The sequence below is a fragment of the Symphalangus syndactylus genome, chromosome 24 (genome assembly GCF_028878055.3).
Source record: "Symphalangus syndactylus isolate Jambi chromosome 24, NHGRI_mSymSyn1-v2.1_pri, whole genome shotgun sequence".
Lineage (NCBI taxonomy): Eukaryota > Metazoa > Chordata > Mammalia > Primates > Hylobatidae > Symphalangus > Symphalangus syndactylus.
This window is the reverse complement of record NC_072446.2, coordinates 21790594-21814046: the sequence shown is the minus strand read 5'-3', so window position 1 is coordinate 21814046 and position 23453 is coordinate 21790594. Positions and strand designations below refer to the sequence as shown.

General features: G+C 41.6%; 1 protein-coding gene across 1 annotated transcript; it reads left to right on the top strand.

Annotated features, from left to right (window-relative positions):
- Positions 1–248: 248 nt before the first annotated feature.
- On the top strand, positions 249–23161 carry PARD6B (par-6 family cell polarity regulator beta). Its single transcript, XM_055266276.2, has 3 exons — positions 249–661; positions 7043–7265; positions 19247–23161. Exons 1-3 carry the CDS (start codon positions 596–598, stop codon positions 20074–20076), a joined length of 1119 nt encoding a protein of 372 aa, XP_055122251.1. The 5' UTR covers positions 249–595; the 3' UTR covers positions 20077–23161.
- The last annotated feature ends 292 nt before the right edge of the window (positions 23162–23453 follow it).

Genomic DNA, 23453 nt, shown 5'->3' with positions numbered 1-23453 from the left:
GTCCATGGCTTCAGGTGATCCCGGCCCTCCCTCGTAGCGCAGGACCAATCGTGCGGTGGTAGGCGGGGTTTTGAGGAGGCAGCCCGCCCACGCAGCGCGCGAGGCGTGTATCGATTGGTTGGCGCCGCGGGCGCAGGTGCGCGCTTCCTATTGGGTGTGGGCGGAGCGCGAGCGATTGCGGCAGCTTCGGGGGCTGCAGGTGAGCGCGCGCACGCGCCGCGGCTGTGGCCCGCTAGGGTGCGCGCGCGCGGGCTCGCGGGGGAGGTGGCAGAGGGAGAGGTTGCGGCGCCTGTGGCCTCCGCTCCGCCCCCTCCTCCTCCTCCATCGCTGTCGCCGTCGCCGCCGGGGCCCAGAGGGAGGGAGCTTCTTCCCCGCCTGCCGCGCTGCCAGTCCGACCCTCGGTCCCGCCGTATGAGCAGCTGGTGGAGTGGAGCTCAGCGCGGACGCCGGAGCTGCGGCCGCCCCCTCTGCAGGTGCCTGTGAGGAGGCGCCCGGGCCGCAACCGCTTTCCGAGACCCCCAGTCGCGCACTCGCTCCCCGCGCTCCTGAGGGGCCGCCCGGCCGGAGGAGGCCGTCGCGGGGCTCGGCGTTCAGCATGAACCGCAGCCACCGGCACGGGGCGGGTAGCGGCTGCCTGGGCACCATGGAGGTGAAGAGCAAGGTGCGCGGGGCCCGGGCTGGGCGGAGCGGCGGGCCTGGGGGGCCGGGGCCTGGGAGAGGCCGGGCTAGGCTCGGAGCTCCGGGGGAGGCGACGGGCCGAGCTGCCCCGGGGTCTGGACGGTGTGGTCGGGAGACTGTAGGTAATAAACTTGCCGAGGAGGGGGCGGCGGGGGTCAGGGGGCGCTAGTGTCTGCCCCTGGCCCCGGCAAGGAAGAAGACCTAGTCCAGCATTTAATCTCATTTCGTAAATCTCATTCCCGTGTTCACGGACGGGAGTAGGGGCCAAGGTATATCCGAGGATGGCACACACTGAGTGGAATGCGAGGCGGCTCAAAAGGTGTAGGAGAATCCTGCCGCTGGGCTGTGAGTAAAGGGCCCTGGACCACCCCGTTGTTCCCACTTTCTGTGGTTCAGGGGCGCATCGAGGAGAGAGCCCAGTGAACTAAACAGCCCTTTAAAAGTTGGCTTTGCTTCCTGCTGGCGCTCTTTCTAGCACTAACTTTGGTATGCATTTAATCTGTAAAATTAGCACTATCACCTTACGTTGGAGTAGCACTTTACAGTTTGAGTCTGGATGCTCTTTTCATTCCATCCTGCTACCTACTCACATCAAGTGCTTTTCCCCTTGACCAACGGTATGCCAATCTGCTGATAATTACTTCGGTATTCACTGAATTTCTAAATCTCAAGGCTCGGTGAGCAGGGTAGTCTGTAGGGAGGGATTAGTTAGGGAATGCCTTCCAAAGGGGGTTTTGAGCTGGAATTTGAAGGTGATCGGCAGCCAAGGAAACATTTTCAGCAAGCGTTTCTTGAGTTGAAGAGTTAAAAGGAGCTTAGATAATCTAGTCCAATTCTCTGAGAAGACTGAGGCTCAGAAAGGTTATGACTTCCCCAAGCTGTTTTTTTGCAAAGCGTTCATGCCTTTTTAATAACTTTTAGGCATTGCAGAATACAAAACAGGACATTGGCTGGGCCCTGAGAACATTTAAAATAGAATTGAGAAGGCCAAAACACAGAAAAGGAGAAAATTGAAAATATATCAATTTCAAAAAAAAAGTAATGGAGCATCATAGATTGTAAGACTACCAAGGAGTATGTAAAATCAAGGAGTGATTTGAGTGAGGTACAGTGGAGTAAGGAAAGCTTCCTAGAGCCTCTGGGTAGAATAGTTTTATTGTCTAGGGTTGATAAGCAAAGTTCTGTAAGTTTCTGTAACTGAGAACCACATCGAGAAAATCGACATTCGTTTGTAACATTATTAAAAAATGTGATTTGAGGCTGGGCGCGGTGGCTTACGCCTGTAACCCCAGCACTTCGGGAGGCCGAGGCGGGTGGATCACCTGAGGTCAGGAGTGCCAGACCAGCCTGGCCAACTTGGTGAAACCCCATCTCTACTAAAAATACAAAAAATTTTTAGCCGGCCGTGGTGGCACGTGCCTGTAATCCCAGCTCCTTGAGAGGCTGAGGCAGGAGAATCGCTTGAACCCGGGAGGTGGAGGTTGCAGTGAGCCAAGTTTGCACCATTGCACTCCAGCCTGGGCAACAAGAGCAAAACTCCAACTCAAAAAAAAAAAACAAAAAAAAACAATTTGGCACGTAACTCATATGAGGATTGGCATTAGTTTCAGAATTAGTAAGAAAAGAAGTGTAGCCGGGCGCGGTGGCTCACGCCTGTAATCCCAGCACTTTGGGAGGCCGAGGCGGGCGGATCACGAGGTCAGGAGATCGAGACCATCCTGGCTAACACGGTGAAACCCCGTCTCTACTAAAAATACAAAAAATTAGCCGGGCGAGGTGGCAGGCGCCTGTAGTCCCAGCTACGCGGGAGGCTGAGACAGGAGAATGGCGTGAACCCCGGGGGGCCGAGCCTGCAGTGAGCCGAGATCGCGCCATTGCACACTCCAGCCTGGGTGAAAGAGCGAGACTCCGTCTCAGAAAAAAAAAAAAAAAAAAAAAAAAGAAAAGAAGTGTAGTTACAGCAATTTAAGGAATGTGCATGTCCATGTGTCCTCTGTGCACAGCATAGCAAATTGAAGTGACTTGCTTGAGCTATAGCGTTAAGATGACCCAAAATATATAGCAGAGCTTTTCCTCTAGCGGTATGGTGGCAGTAGTGGTTCCATGCCCAGTGGTTGAACCTTCTTATGGCATTTCTGTTATAAGACTAGTTTGGATTTGTGGGCATTGAGGTTATGGAAAGAAAAACACTTGTGATATTGCATAATCTTAAAATTTTAAGTTTATAGCCCTAATCTTGGTAACAAGTCTTTAATTTTTTTCCATAGAAAAAAATGAGTAGGAATTCTAAGTTTACTGATAAATACAATCAAATAGTAATTTATCTCTAGTACTAAGAAACCTTGAGTGCTTTAAAACTGGAATTTCAGGCTTTTTGCCTTTCTCTTGTCAACTGTTTTGTGAATCTTTCACTTACTTCTGTCTAAACTACATGTTGTATATTTGAACTGCCATACTGCACTTTCAGTGAACTATTTTTTAAATAGAATCATACACTGATTCTAGGAACATGAGCTGAATGAAGTCGGTCCCACTATTCTAGCTGTTGACAAATAGGCAAGGTATAGGTAGTGAGTGTTTCTGGTGTGTCTGTGACACCTTATATGTTTCAAATATATATTGCTGATACATTTATTTTCAGTAGATTGAAACATTTGTCACCTTAACCATTTAAAAAATATTTGGAAGGGTTTTTGAAACAGTATTTTCTTTGACATTGCTTTAGTGATATCACAGCTTTTTACAAAACTGATTGCTAAGAGTTTATAACCAAAACTAGGTAGTGTGCAGGTCCTTTTTTTTTTTTTTTTTTTTTTTTTTTTGAGACAGGATCTTGCTCTGTCACCGGGGCTGGAGTACAATGGCACGATCACAGCTCACTGCAGCCTCAACCTCCTGAGCTCAAGTGATTCTCCGATTTCAGCCTTCTGAGTAGCAAGACTACAGGCATGCGCCACTACACCCAGCTTATTTTATTTATTTATTTATTTATTTATTTATTTATTTATTTATTTATTTATTTTGTAGAGATGGGGTCTCTCCGTGTTGCCCAGTCTGATCTTGAACACCAAAGCTGAGCTCTAGTGATCCGCCCGTCTCTACCTCTCAAAGTACTGGGACTACAGGCGTGAGCCACTGCACGTAGCTGGTCCATTTTTCTTTTGCTATTTTTAATTTTTTAAATCTTTTTAGGGACAGGGTTTTGTCATGTTGGTCATGCTGGTCTCTAACTCCTGAGCTCAAGTGAGATGCCCACCTAGGCCTCCCAAAGTGTTTGGATTACAGGCATTAGCCACCACACTGGGTTCTGGTCCATTTTTAGGATCTCTTTTTCTTCATATAAACAGTAGTGTTGGCCAGGCGCGGTGGCTCACACCTGTAATCCTAGCACTTTGAGAGGGCAAGCCGGGCGGATCACTTGAGGTCAGGAGTTCAAGACCAGCCTGGCCAACACGGTGAAACCCTATATCTACTAAAAATATAAAAATTAGCCAGACGTGGTGGCGCATGCCTGTAATCCCAGCTACTCCCGAGGCTAAGGCAGGAGAATCGCTTGAACCTGGGAGGCGGAGGTTGCAGTGAGCCAAGATTGTGCCACTGCACTCCAGCCTGGGTGACAGAGGAAGACTCTGTCTCAAAAAAATAAAAAAAATGCAATAAAGAGTAGTGTCAACATTATTATCTTCACACATGGAAGGGAAAAATAGTAATGATAGTAAAAGAATGGAGAATGTAAATATACCTATAGTTCAATTTGTGGTACCAGCTGGTATGTGACTTTTATTTGGTAACTGATTTATCTTCCTAATTGTATCTCTAGTGTTGGGAAGATTCTTAATCAATAATCGTGATGATGTCCTTTAATAACCCTGGAACAGTCTTTGAGTCATAAAATTTCCTAATTATTATTCATAGGCAAATAGACTATGAAAATTAAGTTTGCATTTCTATAATGTACCAACAGACACTGGGGGAAGGGAGTCCATACACATTCTGGATGGCTAGGGCAAACTAGGCTATGAAACAGTTGTAAATGGTTCACCAGTGAATAATTGCTGATTGAATCTTAATTTTGTCTCTGAGTGTTTTTGTTCATGCAAAAAGTTCTCTTAATCCTATTGTTGTGTTGCAAGAAGCATAACAATTTCTCTTGTTTTTTTTCCCATGGCAATATTGGCAAAAGTGCACATATACCATGAAGCCACACAATTTTTTATTGTTTTTATCATAACAGTTAAGCAAGAGAAAATCTTGAGCAAAGAAATTTCATCCAAAAGCTTTAACAAAAACATTGAAGCCCTAAAATGTTAAATGATCAGATGTTATTCCCATTCATATATCATGGGAAGTGATAAACCCTGTAGATGAATCAACAAGCACTAGCAACTTCATGTTTTGATACCAGAATAAAGAAAATGGAGGAGAAACTGTGACTTTTGATAACATCATGAGACTAACTGATATGAAGGGTGTTCCCTGAGTTTTTATTTACTTTGAAATGTGAAGGTGTGACTAAACTTTGAGAGCTTTAGGTATGAGTCACCTTATTTTCTTGACAGATGTGAGTGTTTATGTTTCAGGAATGTGTTTTGGGAACTATTTTAATTTTTTGTTAGAGGTAAGAGGTGTTTTTAGTGAGTTTTGATTTTAAAACTACTGAGGAGTATGGGTGTAAGCAGGGCAGATGAACTTTAGATAGAGCAAAACCAGTGAATCCAGATGTCCCATGGGGCCGTTGGGAAAATGAATTGACATATTTGTCAACTCAAATTATTACGGTAGGGGCTTTCTCTACATGATGCTTAAGGCAGTCCCAACAGTACATTAGTATTTCTCTTTTCTTTTTTTCCCTGGGACAGAATATGTTTACATTGGTATTTCTTGCTAGTAATAGATATGTGGAGGAAATACGAGTTCAGTGGTTAAACACATTTGGCAAACGTTTGTTTAAATATTTTTAAAAATCAATATAGGGCTTAAATGAGCCTTTAAAGTCCTGGTCTCCACAGTGATTTCCAAGAGCATAATTATGTAGCATTTCTCAAACTTATATGACTGGGACACTTTTTGAGGAAGGCTGATTAACTTTTCTTAGGTTTCCACGTTTGAGGAAATGCCATGCTATTCCCACAGTGTTATAAATCCTGTTTACTATGGACTAGACGAAGCCAGTCCTTAGTGTTTTTGTTTTTTCTGTTTTTTTTTCTTTCTTTTTTGAGACGGGGTCTTGCTCTGTCGCCTAGGCTGGAGTACAGTGGCGCGTTCTCGACTCACTGCAACCTCTGCCTCCCAGATTCAAGAGAGTCTTCTGCTTCAGCCTCCTGAGTAGTTGGGACTACAGGCGTGTGCCACTGCACCTGGCTAATTTTTGTATTTTTAGTAGAGACAGGTTTTGCCATGTTGGCTAGGCTGGTTTCGAACTCCTGACCTTGTGATCCTCCTACCTCAGCCTCCCAAAGTGCTGGGATTACAGACGTGAGCCATCGCGCCCGGCCTCAGTTCTTAGTATTGAATAAGAGTCACTTTTAATTATTTGACATTGGGAAAACAGAGGTGTGGGAAAACAGAGGTGTAGGGAAACAGACTTCAGAATCAGAACTGTTAAGGTAAGTATTGGGCATGATGGAGGCTGTCTTCCTCCCCATTCCGCCCCATTTGTGTGATCTCTTAATACCTCCCTGAAGTAATTATTCTCTTTACCCACTAATTGGTGAGCTTCTGGAGCAGGCTCGAGGCTTTCAATCTCTAGGGCGTAGCACTGTGCCAAACACATAAACACCTTGTGCGTTAATTGGGTAGTTATAGGACATACATTTGATGTATTACTGAAGCTTCTTTTTTTCTGCATTAACATAGGGAAGATCATACCTTAATGCCACGTAGTTCACAGTTCTTTTTGTATATTTTGCTGTTGATTCTTACCACATCCCATGAAATCCTAGTTCCATTTATGGGGGGAGGACACTTAAATGATTTCCTTTGGTCAAAATAAAGACTTGGGCAAGTCTTTGATACCCCATGATGCGAGTGAGGAGAGCATTGCCGTCAGAGTCTGGGCTCCAGACAGGGTTTGAGCTGAGTCACTATGCAGAACAGTCCGCAGTAAGGCCTAGGTACCCCAGGGATAGAGTTGAGCCTGCCTCTCTTGAAAGGAATGCTCTTCAGAGACACAGCAGTCAGGAGGCACATTCTTGTGCCTTTCTTAGGCTTTTAAAAATCCCTGATAGTAAGGTTCCTCACAATAGACAATCTTTCCTTAATTAAAAATACTTGCTCTGCTTGTTAATTTTTCTATGGCATGCATTTTCAAATTGGGTCTTTTTGCTTTTTTTTTTTTTAACTAATATGTTTGTTATGTTTATAGTTTGGAGCTGAATTTCGTCGCTTTTCGCTGGAAAGATCAAAACCTGGAAAATTTGAGGAGTTTTATGGATTACTACAACATGTTCATAAGATCCCCAATGTTGATGTTTTGGTAGGCTATGCAGACATCCATGGAGACTTACTACCTATAAATAATGATGATAATTATCACAAAGCTGTTTCAACAGCTAATCCACTGCTTAGGATATTTATACAAAAGAAGGGTAAGTATCACTGTTTAGAAAAATTGTGTTAGAAATAGAAATAGTGTATTTTCCCCTCTGAAAGGATACCCAGACTTTGCCACAAACTTAGTGAATAAACATTTTGTGTGAATCTTCTTATTATGTTAACTAACATGTAGGTTAAAACATTTGCGATATTGTTGGTTTAATTAATATCTTTATGCTTCACTAAGTGTACTTTAGAAACTTTATATTTCTAGTTACTTTTGTGTTAACCTCTTTAATTTTATGTTTCCTTAAGTAGAAATTGGGAATTTATTGAATATTGGGAATTTATTGAATCTTCACTTTATCAAATGGGTTATTCTCCATTCAGAAAAATGTGAAAAGAGTGTGACTTTGGAATCCAAAGCATTCCTGTTTTTTGGTGGCAACCAACTTTCAAGGGCTGTATTTACCAGTTAATAAATACCAGAAACAAAGCCATTTAATCTTCCTGAATCTCAATGTCTGCACCTATAGAAAGATTATAATATATTGTAGAATTACTATGAGGATTAAATGAGCTAAGTGCAGTGTCCTGGCTTATAGTAAGCACCCAGTAAATATTTTCTTTCTTTTAGGATACTTTTTAAGGAAATTGTGTAAAACGAGTTAATTATGTGGAAAATGAGGTGGGAAGTTACTATTATGGAGGGATGTAAACACTGATATTAGTCTTCCAAAAAAATTGAAATCACTATTTGGCAATAATTTTCTTTCTTTCTTTCTTTTTTTGTAAAGACTGGGTCTTACTATGCTGCCCAAACTGGTCTCAAACTCCTGGTCTCTGGTGATCCTCCAGTCCCCGCCTCTCAAAAGTGCTGGGATTATAGGCATGAGCCACCATGCTCAGCCAAGAATTTTCAAATGTATTTTGAGTCCTAAAAAAATTTTTTTTTTTTTTTTTAACCTCATAGCCTCTGTGTGTATATGTATGTGTGTCTGCAGATGGGCAGGGTAGGGCTTATTATGGTATGTACCATTTATTCCTTTCTCAATTGTAAATGAAGTGGTTTGGGAAGCCAGCATGAGAGCATTGAGCCTGGTATTGGGATAAATTAAAGACTTACAGTATTTATAAGCCAACCCAGAAAGTAGCTTGAGAGCGGCCAGGCGTGGTGGCTCACGCGTGTAATCCCAGCACTTTGGGAGGCTGAGGTGGGCGGATCATTTGAGGTCAGGAGTTCGTGACTAGCATAGCCAACAAGGTGAAACCCCGTCTCTACTAAAAATACAAAAATTAGCTGGGTGTGGTGGCACATGTCTGTAATCCCAGCTACTCAGGAGGCTGAGGCAGGAGAATCAGCCAGGAGGCGGAGGTTGCAGTGAGCCAAGATCGCACCACTGCACTCCAGCCTGGGCGACAGAGCAAGACTCCTCAAAAAATTTTTTTTAAAAAGAAAGTAGCTTGAGAGAATGGGTAGGGATTACCTTTGAAGGTGAAAACTATTTCTAATCAGTTGATAAGTATTAGACCACTCCCAGGGCTCTGGAATTCCGCTGATTATGTATCTTTGCTTTCCTGGGTTTGGAGGAACTAAAGTCCACCAACAAAATAAACCTCCAAAGATAACCTCTGCCTATATCACTTGACTATTTTTTTTTTTTTTTTTTTTTGAGACAGAGTCTCGCTCTGTTGCCCAGGCTGGAGTGCAGTGGAGCCATCTCGGCTCACTGCAAGCTCTGCCTCCTGGGTTCACGCCATTCTCCTGCCTCAGCCTCCCAAGTAGCTGGGACTACAGGCGCCCCCCACCATGCCCGGCTTTTTTTTTTTTTTTTTTTTTTGTGTGTGTGTGTTTTACAAAATACTTTCACACACAAATTAATGTTCCCAAAGTCTCCTGAGATTGATCTCACAGGTAATTAACAGGGGTGCGATATAATGAGAGTATGACCTTAGGAAGATTCAGTTGGCTGTTCAGGATGAATTGGAGTGGGCAGCAGTCTTACAGCAGAGAGCCAGGAGCAGGCGGTAAAGAAGTGAGGAGACTGGCCTAGAACTAGAGGGGAAGGGTGGGGGGAGGGGAGGAGGCAGTAGCGGGAAGATAGGAGGGGAAATACTTGGGAGTCATTGCACTCAATGTGGCTGCTTTGCAGTGAAGGAGAATCCAGCACAGCATACCTTGATGGTTTGAGTCTGACAGCTGCGACAGTGTCATGAACAAGCAGAGTAGATTGATTTGGAAAAGAAAATTATGAATTTTGTCTTAGGACAAATAATCTTAACCGATCATGCAGGAGATTGGAAATGGTAGACAAGAGTTCAGGGTAGAAATCCAAAAACTAGTTAGATTTGCCAGCTTTTTGAAAAGTGATAGTTAAAATTTTGGGAGTAGACATAAAGGCCATCTGAGATGAAGACCATGGATAGAACCTTGGAAAGCTATATATAGAGTGCTGGAAAAGGAGGAAGAATTTAGATAATTATGGTTGAATAATAGGCTTTTCTCGTTAGCAATTGCAATTTTCATTAAAAAGTTAGTTGCTGTTTGGAATGTGCATTCAAATATAGAGTGGGTTTTTAAAGTATTGCCATCTGACAGAATTTTGTTAGATTATCCCCTTTGTTAGAAAGATTATGACAGTTGAGTTATACCACCACGTGTTTTGTTAATGGAATTATACCCTTGCATGATTATGGAAGTAATCCTAACATCTTTTAAGGGTAGTTATCTTTTATTTCCTTTTTAAGTTTTTATTTATTGGTGATATAATTTTTATCGAGACCTTTGACGGTTTTTATTGTCATAGGAATTACAACTTAGAAATGTTTCTATGTGCAAATGTTTTCTATGTATTAATAGTAGAGGTAAAATGTCCAATATAATTGATAACCCTTAGAGTTTGATTTAGAAATAGGCAATTCAACAGAAATATTTTAGATTTTAAAAATATAAATTTAATACAAATATGACTTTAGCAAAAATGAAAGTAGGTAGTCAGTTCATTCCTGCTTAAAACCCTCTGATGATTTCCCATTGCAACCAGAATAAAATCCCTTCTGATTTGGACTTCCCAACCTCATCTTCCCTCATTCTCTCACTCCCTCATCACAGTCAGCCACATTGGCTTCCTTCCTGTTCCTCAGACTTGATAAGCTTGTTTCTTTTTTTTTTCTTTCTTTTTTTTTTGAGGTGGAGTCTTGCTCTGTCACCCAGGCTGGAGTGTAGTGGCACACTCTCGGCTCACTGCAACCTCTGCTTCCCAGGTTCAAATGATTGTCCTGCCTCAGCCTCCTGAGTAGCTGAGACTACAGGCGCCCGCCACCATGCCTGGCTAATTTTTGTATTTTTAGTAGAGATGGGGTTTCACCATGTTGGCCAGGCTGGTCTTGGACTCCTGACCTCAGGTGATCCACCCGTCTTGGCCTTGAAGTGTTCTGGGATTACAGGCGTGAGCCACTGCACCCAGCCATGAGCTTGTTTCTGTTTCTGTGCTCTTATGCTTGGTTATTCTTAAGGACATTTCACCCTCAGCTCTTCCCACGTCTGCCTCCTCCTGCTTAGCTCAGATAACTTTGTCAGAGGAGTCTCTTCTGACTACCCTAACTAAAGCCCTCCACCTTCCCACCTTTACCACATCATCCTCTGAAGACCTGGAAGTATCTTATTTAAGAATATGTTAACTTGTTTCCTGTCTGTCTTGTTTACCATCAGGTCCCAGCATCTAAATCTGGCAGACTTAGTGTACTATAATGCATGAACTCTTCCTTTTTTTCTGGGATGGAGTCTCACTCTGTCCCCCAGGCTGGAGTGCGGTGGCGCGATCTCGGCTCACTGCAAGCTCCACCTCCTGGGTTCACGCCATTCTCCTGCCTCAGCCTCTGAGTAGCTGGGACTACAGGACCCCGCCAACACACCCGGATATTTTTTTTTTTGTATTTTTAGTAGAGACGGGGTTTCACTATGTTAGCCAGGATGGTCTCAATCTCCTGACCTCGTGATCCACCCGTCCCGGCCTCCCAAAGTGCTGGGATTACAGGCGTGAGCCACCGCACCTGGCCGCACTCGTTCTTTTAAGCAGAGTTGAGCAGATGCTTAACTAGAAATCTGATTTTATGTAAACCTTAATGAACATTTAATTCAAGAAACTAATATAAAGTATGACATTAAGTATAGTTACATTTTACTGCTTGATTACAGCACATTTTCTGTTTTCTTTGCTTTTTGATTTCAGTTAGGCATCAATAAGGCAGAAGTTACACTTAATATGTACCGAGTGATTTTTTTTTTTTTTTTTTTTTTTTTTTAAGTCTCGCTCTGTCACCCAGGCTGGAATGCAGGGGCGTGACCTCCGCTCACTGCAACCTCGCTCACTGCAACCTCCACCTCCCGGGTTCTTGTGCCTCAGCTTCCTGAGTAGCTGGGACTACAGATGCGTGCCACCACGCCCAGCTAATTTTTGTATTTTTAGTAGAGACAGGGTTTTGCCATGTTGGCCAGGCTGGTCTCAAACTCCTGACCTCAAGTGATCTGCCCACGTTGGCCTCCCAAAGTGCTGGGATTACAGGTGGGAGCTGCCTTGCCTGGCCCCAAGTGATTTATTTTATTTTTATTTTATTTTATTTATTTTATTTTATGTTATTTTATGTTATTTTATTTTATGTTATTTTATGTTATTTTATTTTATGTTATTTTATGTTATGTTATTTTATTTTATTTTATGTTATGTTATTTTATGTTATTTTATTTTATTTTATTTTATTTTATTTTATTTTATTTTATGTTATTTTAGTTATTTGAGACAGAGTCTTACTCTGTCGCCCAGGCTGGAGTGCAGTGGTGTGATCTCGGCTCACTGCAGCCTCTACCTCCCAGGCTCAAGCGATTCTCCTGCCTCAGCCTCCCAAGTAGCTGGGACTACAAGCGTGTGCCACCATAGCCGGCTAATTTTTGTGTTTTTAGTAGAGACAGGGTTTCACCATGTTAGCCAGGCTGGTCTCAAACTCCTGACCTCAGGTGATCCACCCTCCTCAGCCTCCCATAGTGCTGGGATTACAGGCGTGAGCCACCGCGCCTGGCCCCCAAGTGATTTTTGAAAAGCAAATTGCAAACCCATTTTAAAATTTAAAACTATGTGATCTTTTAACATCTGATACTCTACTAAAATTTCTTTAAATTCAATGTGTAAACTACTTGGAAGTTTAAGATAGTGTTTGTTGGATATCTTGAAAAATTTTTATAACAGTTTATTGTTAGAAGAAAAACCCCATACTCTATTCCTAGAGCAGTTATCATGGGAGCCAAAACAAAACACAAGAAACCTGGTATCTTAAAAGTTACTTTTGTGAAGAGGATCCCAATCCCCCATTCCCTGTTAAGAGTATTAGAGTTTATCCTAATTGATTCGGGAGACGGGGAAGAGAAGGTACAGAATAGACTTTTCCGCTCTCATTGTTGAGGTTATTGCTGTGCACTAAAAATTAAAAAAAAAATATTTAAAGCTTGTGCCTTTTAAAAATACTCAGGTCATTCCTGTCAGTTTGGAATTCAGCCAGGGAAATGTGTATTTTTAAAAGCTTCCCAGCCAGTCCTGATAATCAGCCAGGTGGAGGATCTGTTGATGTGCTACAGAACAGACCCCTCTCCAGATCTAGTCAGAATCTCTACATCCAGACTTCTTGCTGTAACACCGTCTGTTTTTGGTTGACACCAGACACACATGTTTACCTCTTCGATTTATTCTAGTTTTATTAGAAACACTAGAAAGGCTTTGCTTTAAACTTGGTCTCACATAGGGCATGCCCTCACACAGATGTGACTTTGTGGCCCAGATACTGGTAACTGGGCATCTAAATCATCTCTTAGACTTTGTGCATTGGACATTATTTTGTAGATGTCTTTTAAGGTTACATTTTTACGAATCAGAGTTTAGTTTAAAATTGTCTAAGGAATATACATTTTAGTAGTAAATTGTAAATTACAGTTTTAACAAAAGATATGGCCTAGAAATGAAAAAAATAAATTACAGCCTGTAATCCCAGCACTTTTGGAGGCCGAGGTGGGTGGATCACGAGGTCAGGAGATCGAGACCATCCTGGCTAACATGGTGAAACCCTGTCTCTACTAAAAATACAAAAAAATTAGTGGGCTTGGTGGTGGGCGCCTGTAGTCCCAGCTACTCGGAAGGCTGAGGCAGGAGAATGGCATGAACCCGGGAGGCGGAGCTTGCAGTGAGCCGAGATCGCGCCACTGCACTCCAGCCTAGGCAACAGAGCGAGACTCCGTCTCAAAAAAAAAAAGGAAGAAAGAAATTGTGGAGTAGCATCTCAGTATGTGACACCAGTTATTCACAACAGAAACCTAGGTGTCACCTTTGACACATAACCTATTTTTTAGTCAGTCACCAAGCCTATTAAAACTGTGTTCTAGTTATTTTTCAGATTTGTCTCCCCATTTCCACGTCCTCTGCTCCAGGCCAGGTGCCATTGTAATTTACTGAAGTAGCTTCTTTTTTTTTTTTTTTTTTTTTTTTTTTTCTGAGAAGCAGTCTCGTTCTCGTTGCCCAGGCTGGAGTGCAATGGCATGATCTCGTCTCACCGCAACCTCCGCCTCCTGGGTTCAAGTGAGTCTCCTGCCTCGTCCTCCCGAGTAGCTGGGATTACAGGCATGTGCCACCATGCCTAGCTAATTGTGTATTTTTAGTAGAGATGGGGTTTCTCCATGTTGGTCAGGCTGCTCTCGAACTCCTGACCTCTGATAATCCACCCACCTTGGCCTGCCAAAGTGCTGGGATTACAGGCATGAGCCACTGCGCTGGCGGCGGTAGCTTCTTGTCCTCCCCCTCCACGTCCTTCTCCAGCCTGCAGCCAGAGTGAGCTTTGTAGAAAAACCAAATAAGTTCAGTATCACTGTCTTCCCTTAAAATCCTTGGTTTTCTTCCCTTTGCCCTTAGGCTAAAGTTTGTAAACGTTGGTACTTCTCAGGAGGCCTGTTTGTCTGTTTGGCCCCTGGCTGCCTCTGACTCAGCTCCTGACTCCCTTCCTCCTTCCCTCCCGCTTTCCACCCTCCATTCTAGCTGTATTGGATTTCTTTGGCCTTCCCTCTTCTGGATATTGTCGAATCCTGTGCCTGGAACATTCTTCTTGCCTTCTACTGATTAGCCCCTGGCTGGTTTTCCTCTCAGAATCACTTGCCTGGAGAAGCCTTGCCTTACCCCCCTGCAAACCAGGCCAGGTCCCCTTTACATACTTCCCCAGCATGGTGTGCTTATAGCTCTCAGCACCTTTGTTATAATTTAATTACAGTATTTGAAATTATTTGTTAGTTGCCATCTCCTCTTTTAGATTGTAAGTACCATGAAAGTAGGCACCATACCTATTTTATTCACCAAATCTGTACCACAGAGCACAATTCCTGGCACATAGTCAGTGTTCATTAAATATTTGGTGATTTATTATTAGCAATGTATTAGGAAAGAAGGGGTCTGCAGAATTTGAATATTTAATTTGCCTTAAGTGATATTTAATCTTTTTAAAGTTGCCAGATCTGGCCGGGAGCAGTGGCTCACGCCTGTAATCCCAGCACTTTGGGAGGCCAAGGTGGGCGGATCACCCAACATCGGGAGTTCGCCGCCAGCCTGACCAACATGGAGAAACCTCGTCTCTACTAAAAATACACAATTAGCTGAGCATGGTGGCACATGCCTGTAATCCCAGCTACTCGGGAGGCTGAGGCAGGAGAATCGCTTGAACCCAGGAGGCAGAGGTTGCAGTGAGCCTAGATCGTGTCATTGCACTCCAGAGTGAAACTCCGTCTCAAAAAAAAAAAAAAAAGTTGCCAGATCTTTCTCATTTAACTATTTTATATTAGAGCAAGAGTTTGCAAACTGAGGCCTGCTGGCTGTTTTTGCATATAAAAGTTTCTTGGAACAGGGTCTCATCATTGCCCAGGTTGGAGTGCCGTGGTGCCATCTTAGCTCACTTCAGCTTCAACCTCTCAGGCTCAAGTGATCCTCCCACTTCAGCCTCCCAAGTAGCTTGGACTACAGACACAAACAAACCACCATGCCCAGATAATTTTTGAAATTATTTTTGTAGAGACAGTGTCCTGCTATGTTACCCAGGCTGGTCTTGAACTACTAAGCTCAAGCAGTCCTCTCACCTCGGCCTTCCAAAGTGCTGGGATTACAGGCATGAGCCATCATGCCTGGCCACATATTATTTTATGGATTGTCTGTGGCTGTTTTTACAAGAGGGATTATATGGCCTGTAATACCTGACATTTACTGTCTGACTCTTGACAGAAAACGGTTGTCAACCCCTGGATTAGAACATTTTAAAACATTATTTCGTTATTTGATTTCTTCCTCTGAACTTCAAATGGGGCATAATCTTGAACTTTGTTGATGACTGTACTATAATGGTTGCTGTTTTGTTACTGTATAGGGATGCTGATGGAGCTTATGTAGAAGTTTTTTCTTTTTTCTAGATTTGCTTTTTACTCACTATAAAGCTTTTATGCCTTATATCTGCCTGCCACCCACAAATGGATCCTTACCCTTTGCTCTGAATGTGTGGTTTATGACCCTCTATGAGCAAAGGAATGAGATTACTAGGCTTTTCAGAATTAATATTTAAAGAGTAAGAGGTTCAGAGGGAAGCCCTGCAAGATAAGTGAAGAACAGCCACTATTTGTGTGTAAGAAAGTAAGACATCCAGTTTGATTATTTATAGGCCTTCTAGGTGGATCCTTGTCTGTTCAGTTAGCCGAGATCATTGGCTGAAGAAAAGGCTTGGGATAAATGCCGTGCTGCTGTTGCATAAGTGAGTTTATACAAGTGGACAATTGCTATGATCAAGTTTTCAAACTTTCCATCTCATTCTGAGTTTAATGCTCTGATAGTGTTAAGGTAGAAAGTCAACTCCAATTCCTTGTGGACATTCACCTTTACACTTTAACACCCTGAACCCTGGCTTTCTGCCAAAATATTTTCTTTCCCAGTGGCTGGAAACTGATTAGCTAGATGGGAGAACAAAGGTGGCTTTGTACTGGGGCATATTGCTTTTGAGAATTTAGCAGAGAGCATTCAAATGGAGTCTGGATGTGATGCCAAATTATGCAGATTTGGAGTTTTTTTGGTTAGGTTTCCCATGAGTAGGTATGTAGGCAACGTAATGTTGTTCTCAGTTTGTATGGTCTGGAATTTCCCTTATAAATGTTATGTAGGCTTTCCTTATTGATTGTTTTAAAACAGAAATGTCTATGATTTTGAGAAAACACATTACCAGAAGACTATTCTTGATAGGTTTTTTTGCCAAAAGGTTGTTGTACCAATGGATTTATATCCAAAGCCATATTATAAACACACTTCTGTCTCTGTAAGAGCCCAATGCAAATACTTATAAATGATTACAAGTGTCCCCAAGGGGAAATAAATGCCAAAAAAATAAGGTACCCCTAACCTTATATATTTATCTGAAACTAGGTTTTGAAGAGTGTTCACGCAGCATCAGAAAAGAATACTAAAACTGCCCGTACTCTGACATAATTGATACTTGGCATTCATTATTGTGACTTGGAAGATACTAGCCTAGTAAGAAAACCTGAGCTCTAGTTCTTTCTGTGTAACTTACATTGTACCCTTAATTTATTGGTTATAAGGTGAAGATTATGATAGTTTAGCAATGAGGGGGTTTACGATTAAGCAAGAGAATATGAATTGAAGCGCTATACAAACGCAAGATGATAAGATTGGTGTTTTCTGTGGCAGCAGCTGAGACTAGGATTTTCAACTATTTCTTTTGTGGAGGAGGAGGGAAGCCATTTATTTTTTGTTTGTTTCCTTTTTTCTTTTTTTTTTTTTTTTTTTTTTTTGCCTAGCCACTAGAAAACCAGGGAGAGGCATTATTGATTGATTTTGCCTAGCCACTAGAAAACCAGGGAGAGGCATTTTTTTTAATTCATGTAAATTTCACTTTTTAGTTTATCCTCATTGTAGTTATTTTTGAAAATACTATTTTAACTTTTGTTTCTGTTGTTAGTTTCATTTTCTGTTTTACCTGTCATTCTCTGCTGAAATGTTTTGTTTATAGACTATCTTCCTTCAGCCATATAATTTAACCATATCTGGTGTTAGGTGTTCTGTTTTCCAAACTCTTAGTTTATTATTTAATTAGGTGGCAGTATTTAAAGATCGGAAGATTTTGCCTAAAAACAAGACTTTCTGGCATGAAGAAAATCTTCCAGGAACTGAGAAGCAGCTATGCCATCTAAATGAGGCAGGAACTCTCCAATTTGCCAGAGTCCTACTACTTCCTATTGTCTGTGTCATCACCACTGAGGACAAAATATCATTGCACTTTATGCATAGTTTTTCACACAGTAAAGAAAAAAGTTAAAACTCTACCTTTGCCTCTTTCAAAATGAAAATGAGAGATCAAGAATTCCAGCCGGGCAAGGTGGCTCACACCTGTAATCCCAGCACTTTGGGAAGCTGAGGCAGGTGGATCACCTGATGTCAAGAGTTCAATCAAGACCAGCCTGGCCAACATGGTGAAACCCCATCTGAAAATACAAAAATTAGCTGGGCATGGTGGCGCATGCCTGTAATCTCAGCCACTTGGGAGGCTAAGGCAGGAGAATCACTTGAACCTGGGAGGCGGAGGTTCCAATGAGCTGAGATCATGCCTCTGCACTCCAGCCAGGACGACAGAGCGAGACTCCGTCTCAAACAACAGCAACAGAAAACTGAGGGAGAGTGTTTATTTGCAGAATACCAAAATTCCTAAGTGTTTCTTTGATAGGCACCAGCATCAATTACATTATCTGCCCACTCAGCCTCTGATATTGGTATATGATTTTACTCTCTTGATTTACCCTAAGAATCAGATATCCCATTTCAAGTCTTTGAGTTGAGTATGAGAAACATGCAAATTGCAGGTATGTTTTTGTTTTGTCACCCAGGCTGGAGTGCAGTGATCATAGTGCGCTACAGACCTGAATCCTGGAGTGAAGCCATCCTCCCATCTCAGCTTCCCAAGTAGCTGGGACTACAGGCAGATGCTACCACACCTGGCTAATTTTTTTTACTTTTCGTAAAGACAGGGTCTCACGCTGTTGCCCAGGCTGGGCTCAAGTGATCCACCCACCATGGCCTCCCAAAAAAGCACTGGGATTATAGGCATGAGGCATCGCGCCCAACCACATTTCAAGTTTTTTAAACAAGTGAAGGAAAAATGTATTTTAAGTAGCTGTTTTAAAATGATGTTTTAAGGCCAGACACAGTAGCTCTCACCTGTACTCCTAGCACACTGAGAGGCTGAGGCGGGAGGATCTCCTGAGGCCAGGAGTTCAAAACCTGCCTGGGCAACATAGCAAGACCCTATTCAAAAAAAAGTAAAAATACATATATATTTAATGATGTTTAAGAATGTAAGATCTGGCCAGGTGCGGTGGCTCACGCCTATAATTCCAGCACTTTGGGAGGCCGAGGCGGGTGGATCATGAGGTCAGGAGATCGAGACCATCCTGGCTAACACGGTGAAACCCCATCTGTACTAAAAATACAAAAAAAAATTAGCCAGGCCTGGTGGCACACACCTGTAGTCCCAGCTACTCGGAAGGGTGAGGCAGGAGAATTACTTGAACCCGGGAGGCGGAAGTTGCAGTGAGGTCATGCCACTGCACTCCAGCCTGGCCGACAGAGCGAGACTCTATCTCAAAAAAAAAAAAAGAATATGTAAGATCTATCATAGTTTCATTTGCCATATTTAATGTTTAATAGTGAATGAGCTCTATCAAATTTAACTTCAACATTGGTTTATTTTGTGATGTGTATTTGAGATGGCCACCTAGTGGTTTTTTCTGGTATGGCATTTTACTACTGTACTAGATTATGATCTGATTAGAATAAGCTTATTAGCTAGTTTGTTTATATACCAAATATATTTTGAGTTATCCTTTCTGTACAGATTCTGCTGCAAGTGAACAGATATTTTTACAGCATTTCTATAATTATTTTGTTTTATTTTTAAACAGAAGAAGCAGACTACAGTGCCTTTGGTACAGACACGCTAATAAAGAAGAAGAATGTTTTAACCAACGTATTGCGTCCTGACAACCATAGAAAAAAGCCACATATAGTCATTAGTATGCCCCAAGACTTTAGACCTGTGTCTTCTATTATAGACGTGGATATTCTCCCAGAAACGCATCGTAGGGTACGTCTTTACAAATACGGCACTGAGAAACCCCTAGGATTCTACATCCGGGATGGCTCCAGTGTCAGGGTAACACCACATGGCTTAGAAAAGGTTCCAGGGATCTTTATATCCAGACTTGTCCCAGGAGGTCTGGCTCAAAGTACAGGACTATTAGCTGTTAATGATGAAGTTTTAGAAGTTAATGGCATAGAAGTTTCCGGGAAGAGCCTTGATCAAGTAACAGACATGATGATTGCAAATAGCCGTAACCTCATCATAACAGTGAGACCGGCAAACCAGAGGAATAATGTTGTAAGAAACAGTCGGACTTCTGGCAGTTCCGGCCAGTCTACTGATAACAGCCTTCTTGGCTACCCACAGCAGATTGAACCAAGCTTTGAGCCAGAGGATGAAGACAGCGATGAAGATGACATTATCATTGAAGACAATGGAGTGCCACAGCAGATTCCAAAAGCTGTTCCTAATACTGAGAGCCTGGAGTCATTAACACAGATAGAGCTAAGCTTTGAGTCTGGACAGAATGGCTTTATTCCGTCTAATGAAGTGAGCTTAGCAGCCATAGCAAGCAGCTCAAACACGGAATTTGAAACATATGCTCCAGATCAAAAACTCTTAGAAGAAGATGGAACAATCATAACATTATGAAACCGTTGTTTGAATGTTTTCAGAGTGAGGACGCCATGAGGACTTGTACATTTGGCTAGTTTAAAAGCATATATACCTCTGACCAGTGACGTGGAATAGGCATGAGACGAGTAACGTTGCAAGCTTACAATATTATTAAAGTAGTAGTTTAATAATTGTTAATATAGACTTTGGTGGATCAGAGGTGAATTTAAGTCCAAAACAAAGGGGCCTTTGTTGATGATGTTACGTGCTTTTGCTATTTTGTCTGTGGAGAATCAGATGTTAAAGCACATTCTTGGAACTGTGTGAGAAGACTAGATCATTTCTGTTGGAAGTGGTTGCATATTTAACCTGCTGTGCAGAGCCCAGTTAATTTTTCCTTTAACTGTGTTTTTAAAATTCTAATGTGAAGTCTGATTCTCTCTTTTGGTACATTGGGGACCTCAGCTCTTAAAGGTCTTATGTTCCCAATATTTTATTTTGATTTTTTTTTTTTTTTTTTTTTTTTTTTTTTTTTTTAGTGACTGGGTCTTGCTCTGTTGCCCACACTGGAGTGCAGTGACATGATCACAGCTGTCTGCAGCCTCAACCCCCTGGGCTCAAGCAGTCCTCCCACCTCAGACTCCTGAGTAGCTGGGACCATAGGCATGTACCCACACCTGTCTACTTTTTGTATTTTTTGTAGAGACAGGGTTTCGCCATGTTGCCCAAGTTGGTCTTGAACTCCTGGGCTCAAGCAGTCCTGCCTCGGCTTCCCGAAGTGCTGGGATTACAGCCACCATGCCCAGCCTATTTTGATTTTTGTTTTTTTAATGTTCCTTTCTAATAAATTGTAACAAATGATGTTCTCAAATGCATTTCCAGTTCCTTTTTTTTTTTTTTTTTTGAGATGGAGTCTCACTCTATCGCCCAGGCTGGAGCGCAGTGGCGCGATCTCGGCTCACTGCAAGCTCCACCTCCCAGGTTCACACCATTCTCCCACCTCAGCCTCCCGAGTAGCTGGGACTACAGGCACCCGCCACCATGCCTGGCTAATTTTTTGTATTTTTAGTAGAGACGGGGTTTCACCTTGTTAGCCAGGAAGGTCTCAATCTCCTGACCTTGTGATCCGCCCTCCTTTGCCTCCCAAAGTGCTGGGATTTTAGGCGTGAGCCACCGCGCCCGGTTGTGCATTTCCAGTTTCTAAGAATCAAACCAATTGGCTGTTTTTAGGAGTTGCTTCCCATGTTACAAAGCTCAGGAAGCTTTTTTTTTTTTTTTTTTTTTTTTTTGGAGACAGCGTCTCTGTCACCCAGGCTGGAGTGCAGTGGTGCAATCTCAGCTCCCAGATTCAAGCAATTCTCCTGCCTCAGCCTCCTGAGTAGCTGAGATTGCGGGCGTGCGCCAACACGTCTGGCTTATTTTTTTGTATTTTTAGTAGCAATGGAGTTTCACCATGTTGGTCAGGTGGGTCTCAAACTCCTGACCTCAAATGATCCGCCCATGACCTCCCAAAGTGCTGGATTGCAGGCATGAGTGCCCGGCCAGGAAGCTATCTTTTCTTGAGTTATGAAACTTTGCAACAGTTGTTCAAATTGGTGTTTGTCCTTCCTATAGCTTTCATATTTGCAAATTAATTCTGTATGGCTGTATAGTTTATGTTTTAAAAGGCCATTCTCTTGACTTTGGAAATATGGAAGTCTCTCCTTTAACCTATTCTTGTTCCCATTCCCAGTCTCATTTGAAATCATTCCTTTTGTTGTTAGTGTGTGTTATTTTTGTTGCTGTGCTTTTAATGCATCCAAGTATGCATCATTTTGGATAAAAAATACATCCAAATTAAGATGTTCTAACACATAGGACAAATTTGTGCACTTTTTATGCCAAAAAAAAAAAATTGGGTTTTCCTTCATGGGATTTCTAGAAACACTGCCTACACTTTATGAAAACTACATAGTATTCACCTGTGACAGGTAGAGTTTATCACTGTTAATTTTATGAGGCTATTTATTACTTTGCAGTGCATCCACTTAGAACAAGCTAAGAGTAAGGCTGCTAACTTTAATTCCTTGCCTGATTTTATTGTACAATGTGCACAAGCACAATGGTATGCTTGTATATAGAAACTAAAAATATTATGAAGTACATAAGTTCCCTATGGCTTATGGAGAGTTATTTATTAATTAACTTTATGGTAGGGCTAGTATGAATACCTTTTTAACAATTGTGTGCTATTAAAACAATGAAGATTCAAATGACTCCGTTTTGAAGGATGTTTTCTCTATATGGTAAAATATAAATGAAGAAGTCTTGATTACATGAAGATCACTTGACTCAGAATACGTCAATGTATTTTGTTCACATTACCACTAAGCATATTATCAGTAAACTATTAACTGACTGCACATTATGTAATACGATGTACTTTTTGTTGAATTCACCGAAATTCTTCCATTTATATACTATTTTTAATGGCATTCCGGCTTTAACATTCTGTGAGTCTTATAAATTTGACTCTTGAATGGCAAAATAATGTTAGTATGTAGAAGGTTAACTTTCATTTATAATATAAGTGGTGCAGGGGTTCAACATTTTAAGTAAAAATATTTTTACACACTACCTCTCTTTTTTTTTTAAAGTTTTAACATCAGAACTTTTGGGGGAAAAACTACTTCAGGGCTTGACTTTTTGTACAAATTTTAACTGTAAAATACAGATTTATCTTGTACGCATTCATGGAAATGGAAATCAAAGCTGCTAGTGCTTTTTATTTTAATTATCCTGTTAAGGGTATCTGTCAATGGTATTTTCAACTAGATCTCTGTTTCTTAAATTATTGGTGAAATAATTGGTTACTAGACATGTTGTAAAACCAATTGATCCTGGTTATACGATAAAATGTCAGCTCATTGGTAGTCTGAATCAGTTATTTCAAGTGCACCTTATTCACAAAAGTATCAGTGGATCCAACATAAAATTTTATAGTACTAAATGTCAAGCCTAACTGTGAATTTTGTTCTGTATCTTAAGTAAATTTATGATAATGTTCTCGAGCTATCAACAAAATATATGTACTTTTGTGAGCTATGAATTTTCTAATTAAATTTTACATGCTATAACATGATTTTTACATGAATGATACTTTGTTTATAACTATCAAATGTCAGTATTTTACTACAATTTTATTATAAAGTGTACATTATCACTAAATGAACTTTGATTTTAAAAATCAAATTAGCTTTAGTTGTATATTATTTTTTACAAATAAAGATAGACTTGTATAAAGGCTACTTTCTTGTTTGAAATTATATGAAAAGTTGCCCACAAATACCAGGTGCCCATTATATAAAATAGGTAGGGAGAAAACCCCTGAGTTTTAACAACATCCTTGCTTCCTTTTAATTGTTAAAAGGTGG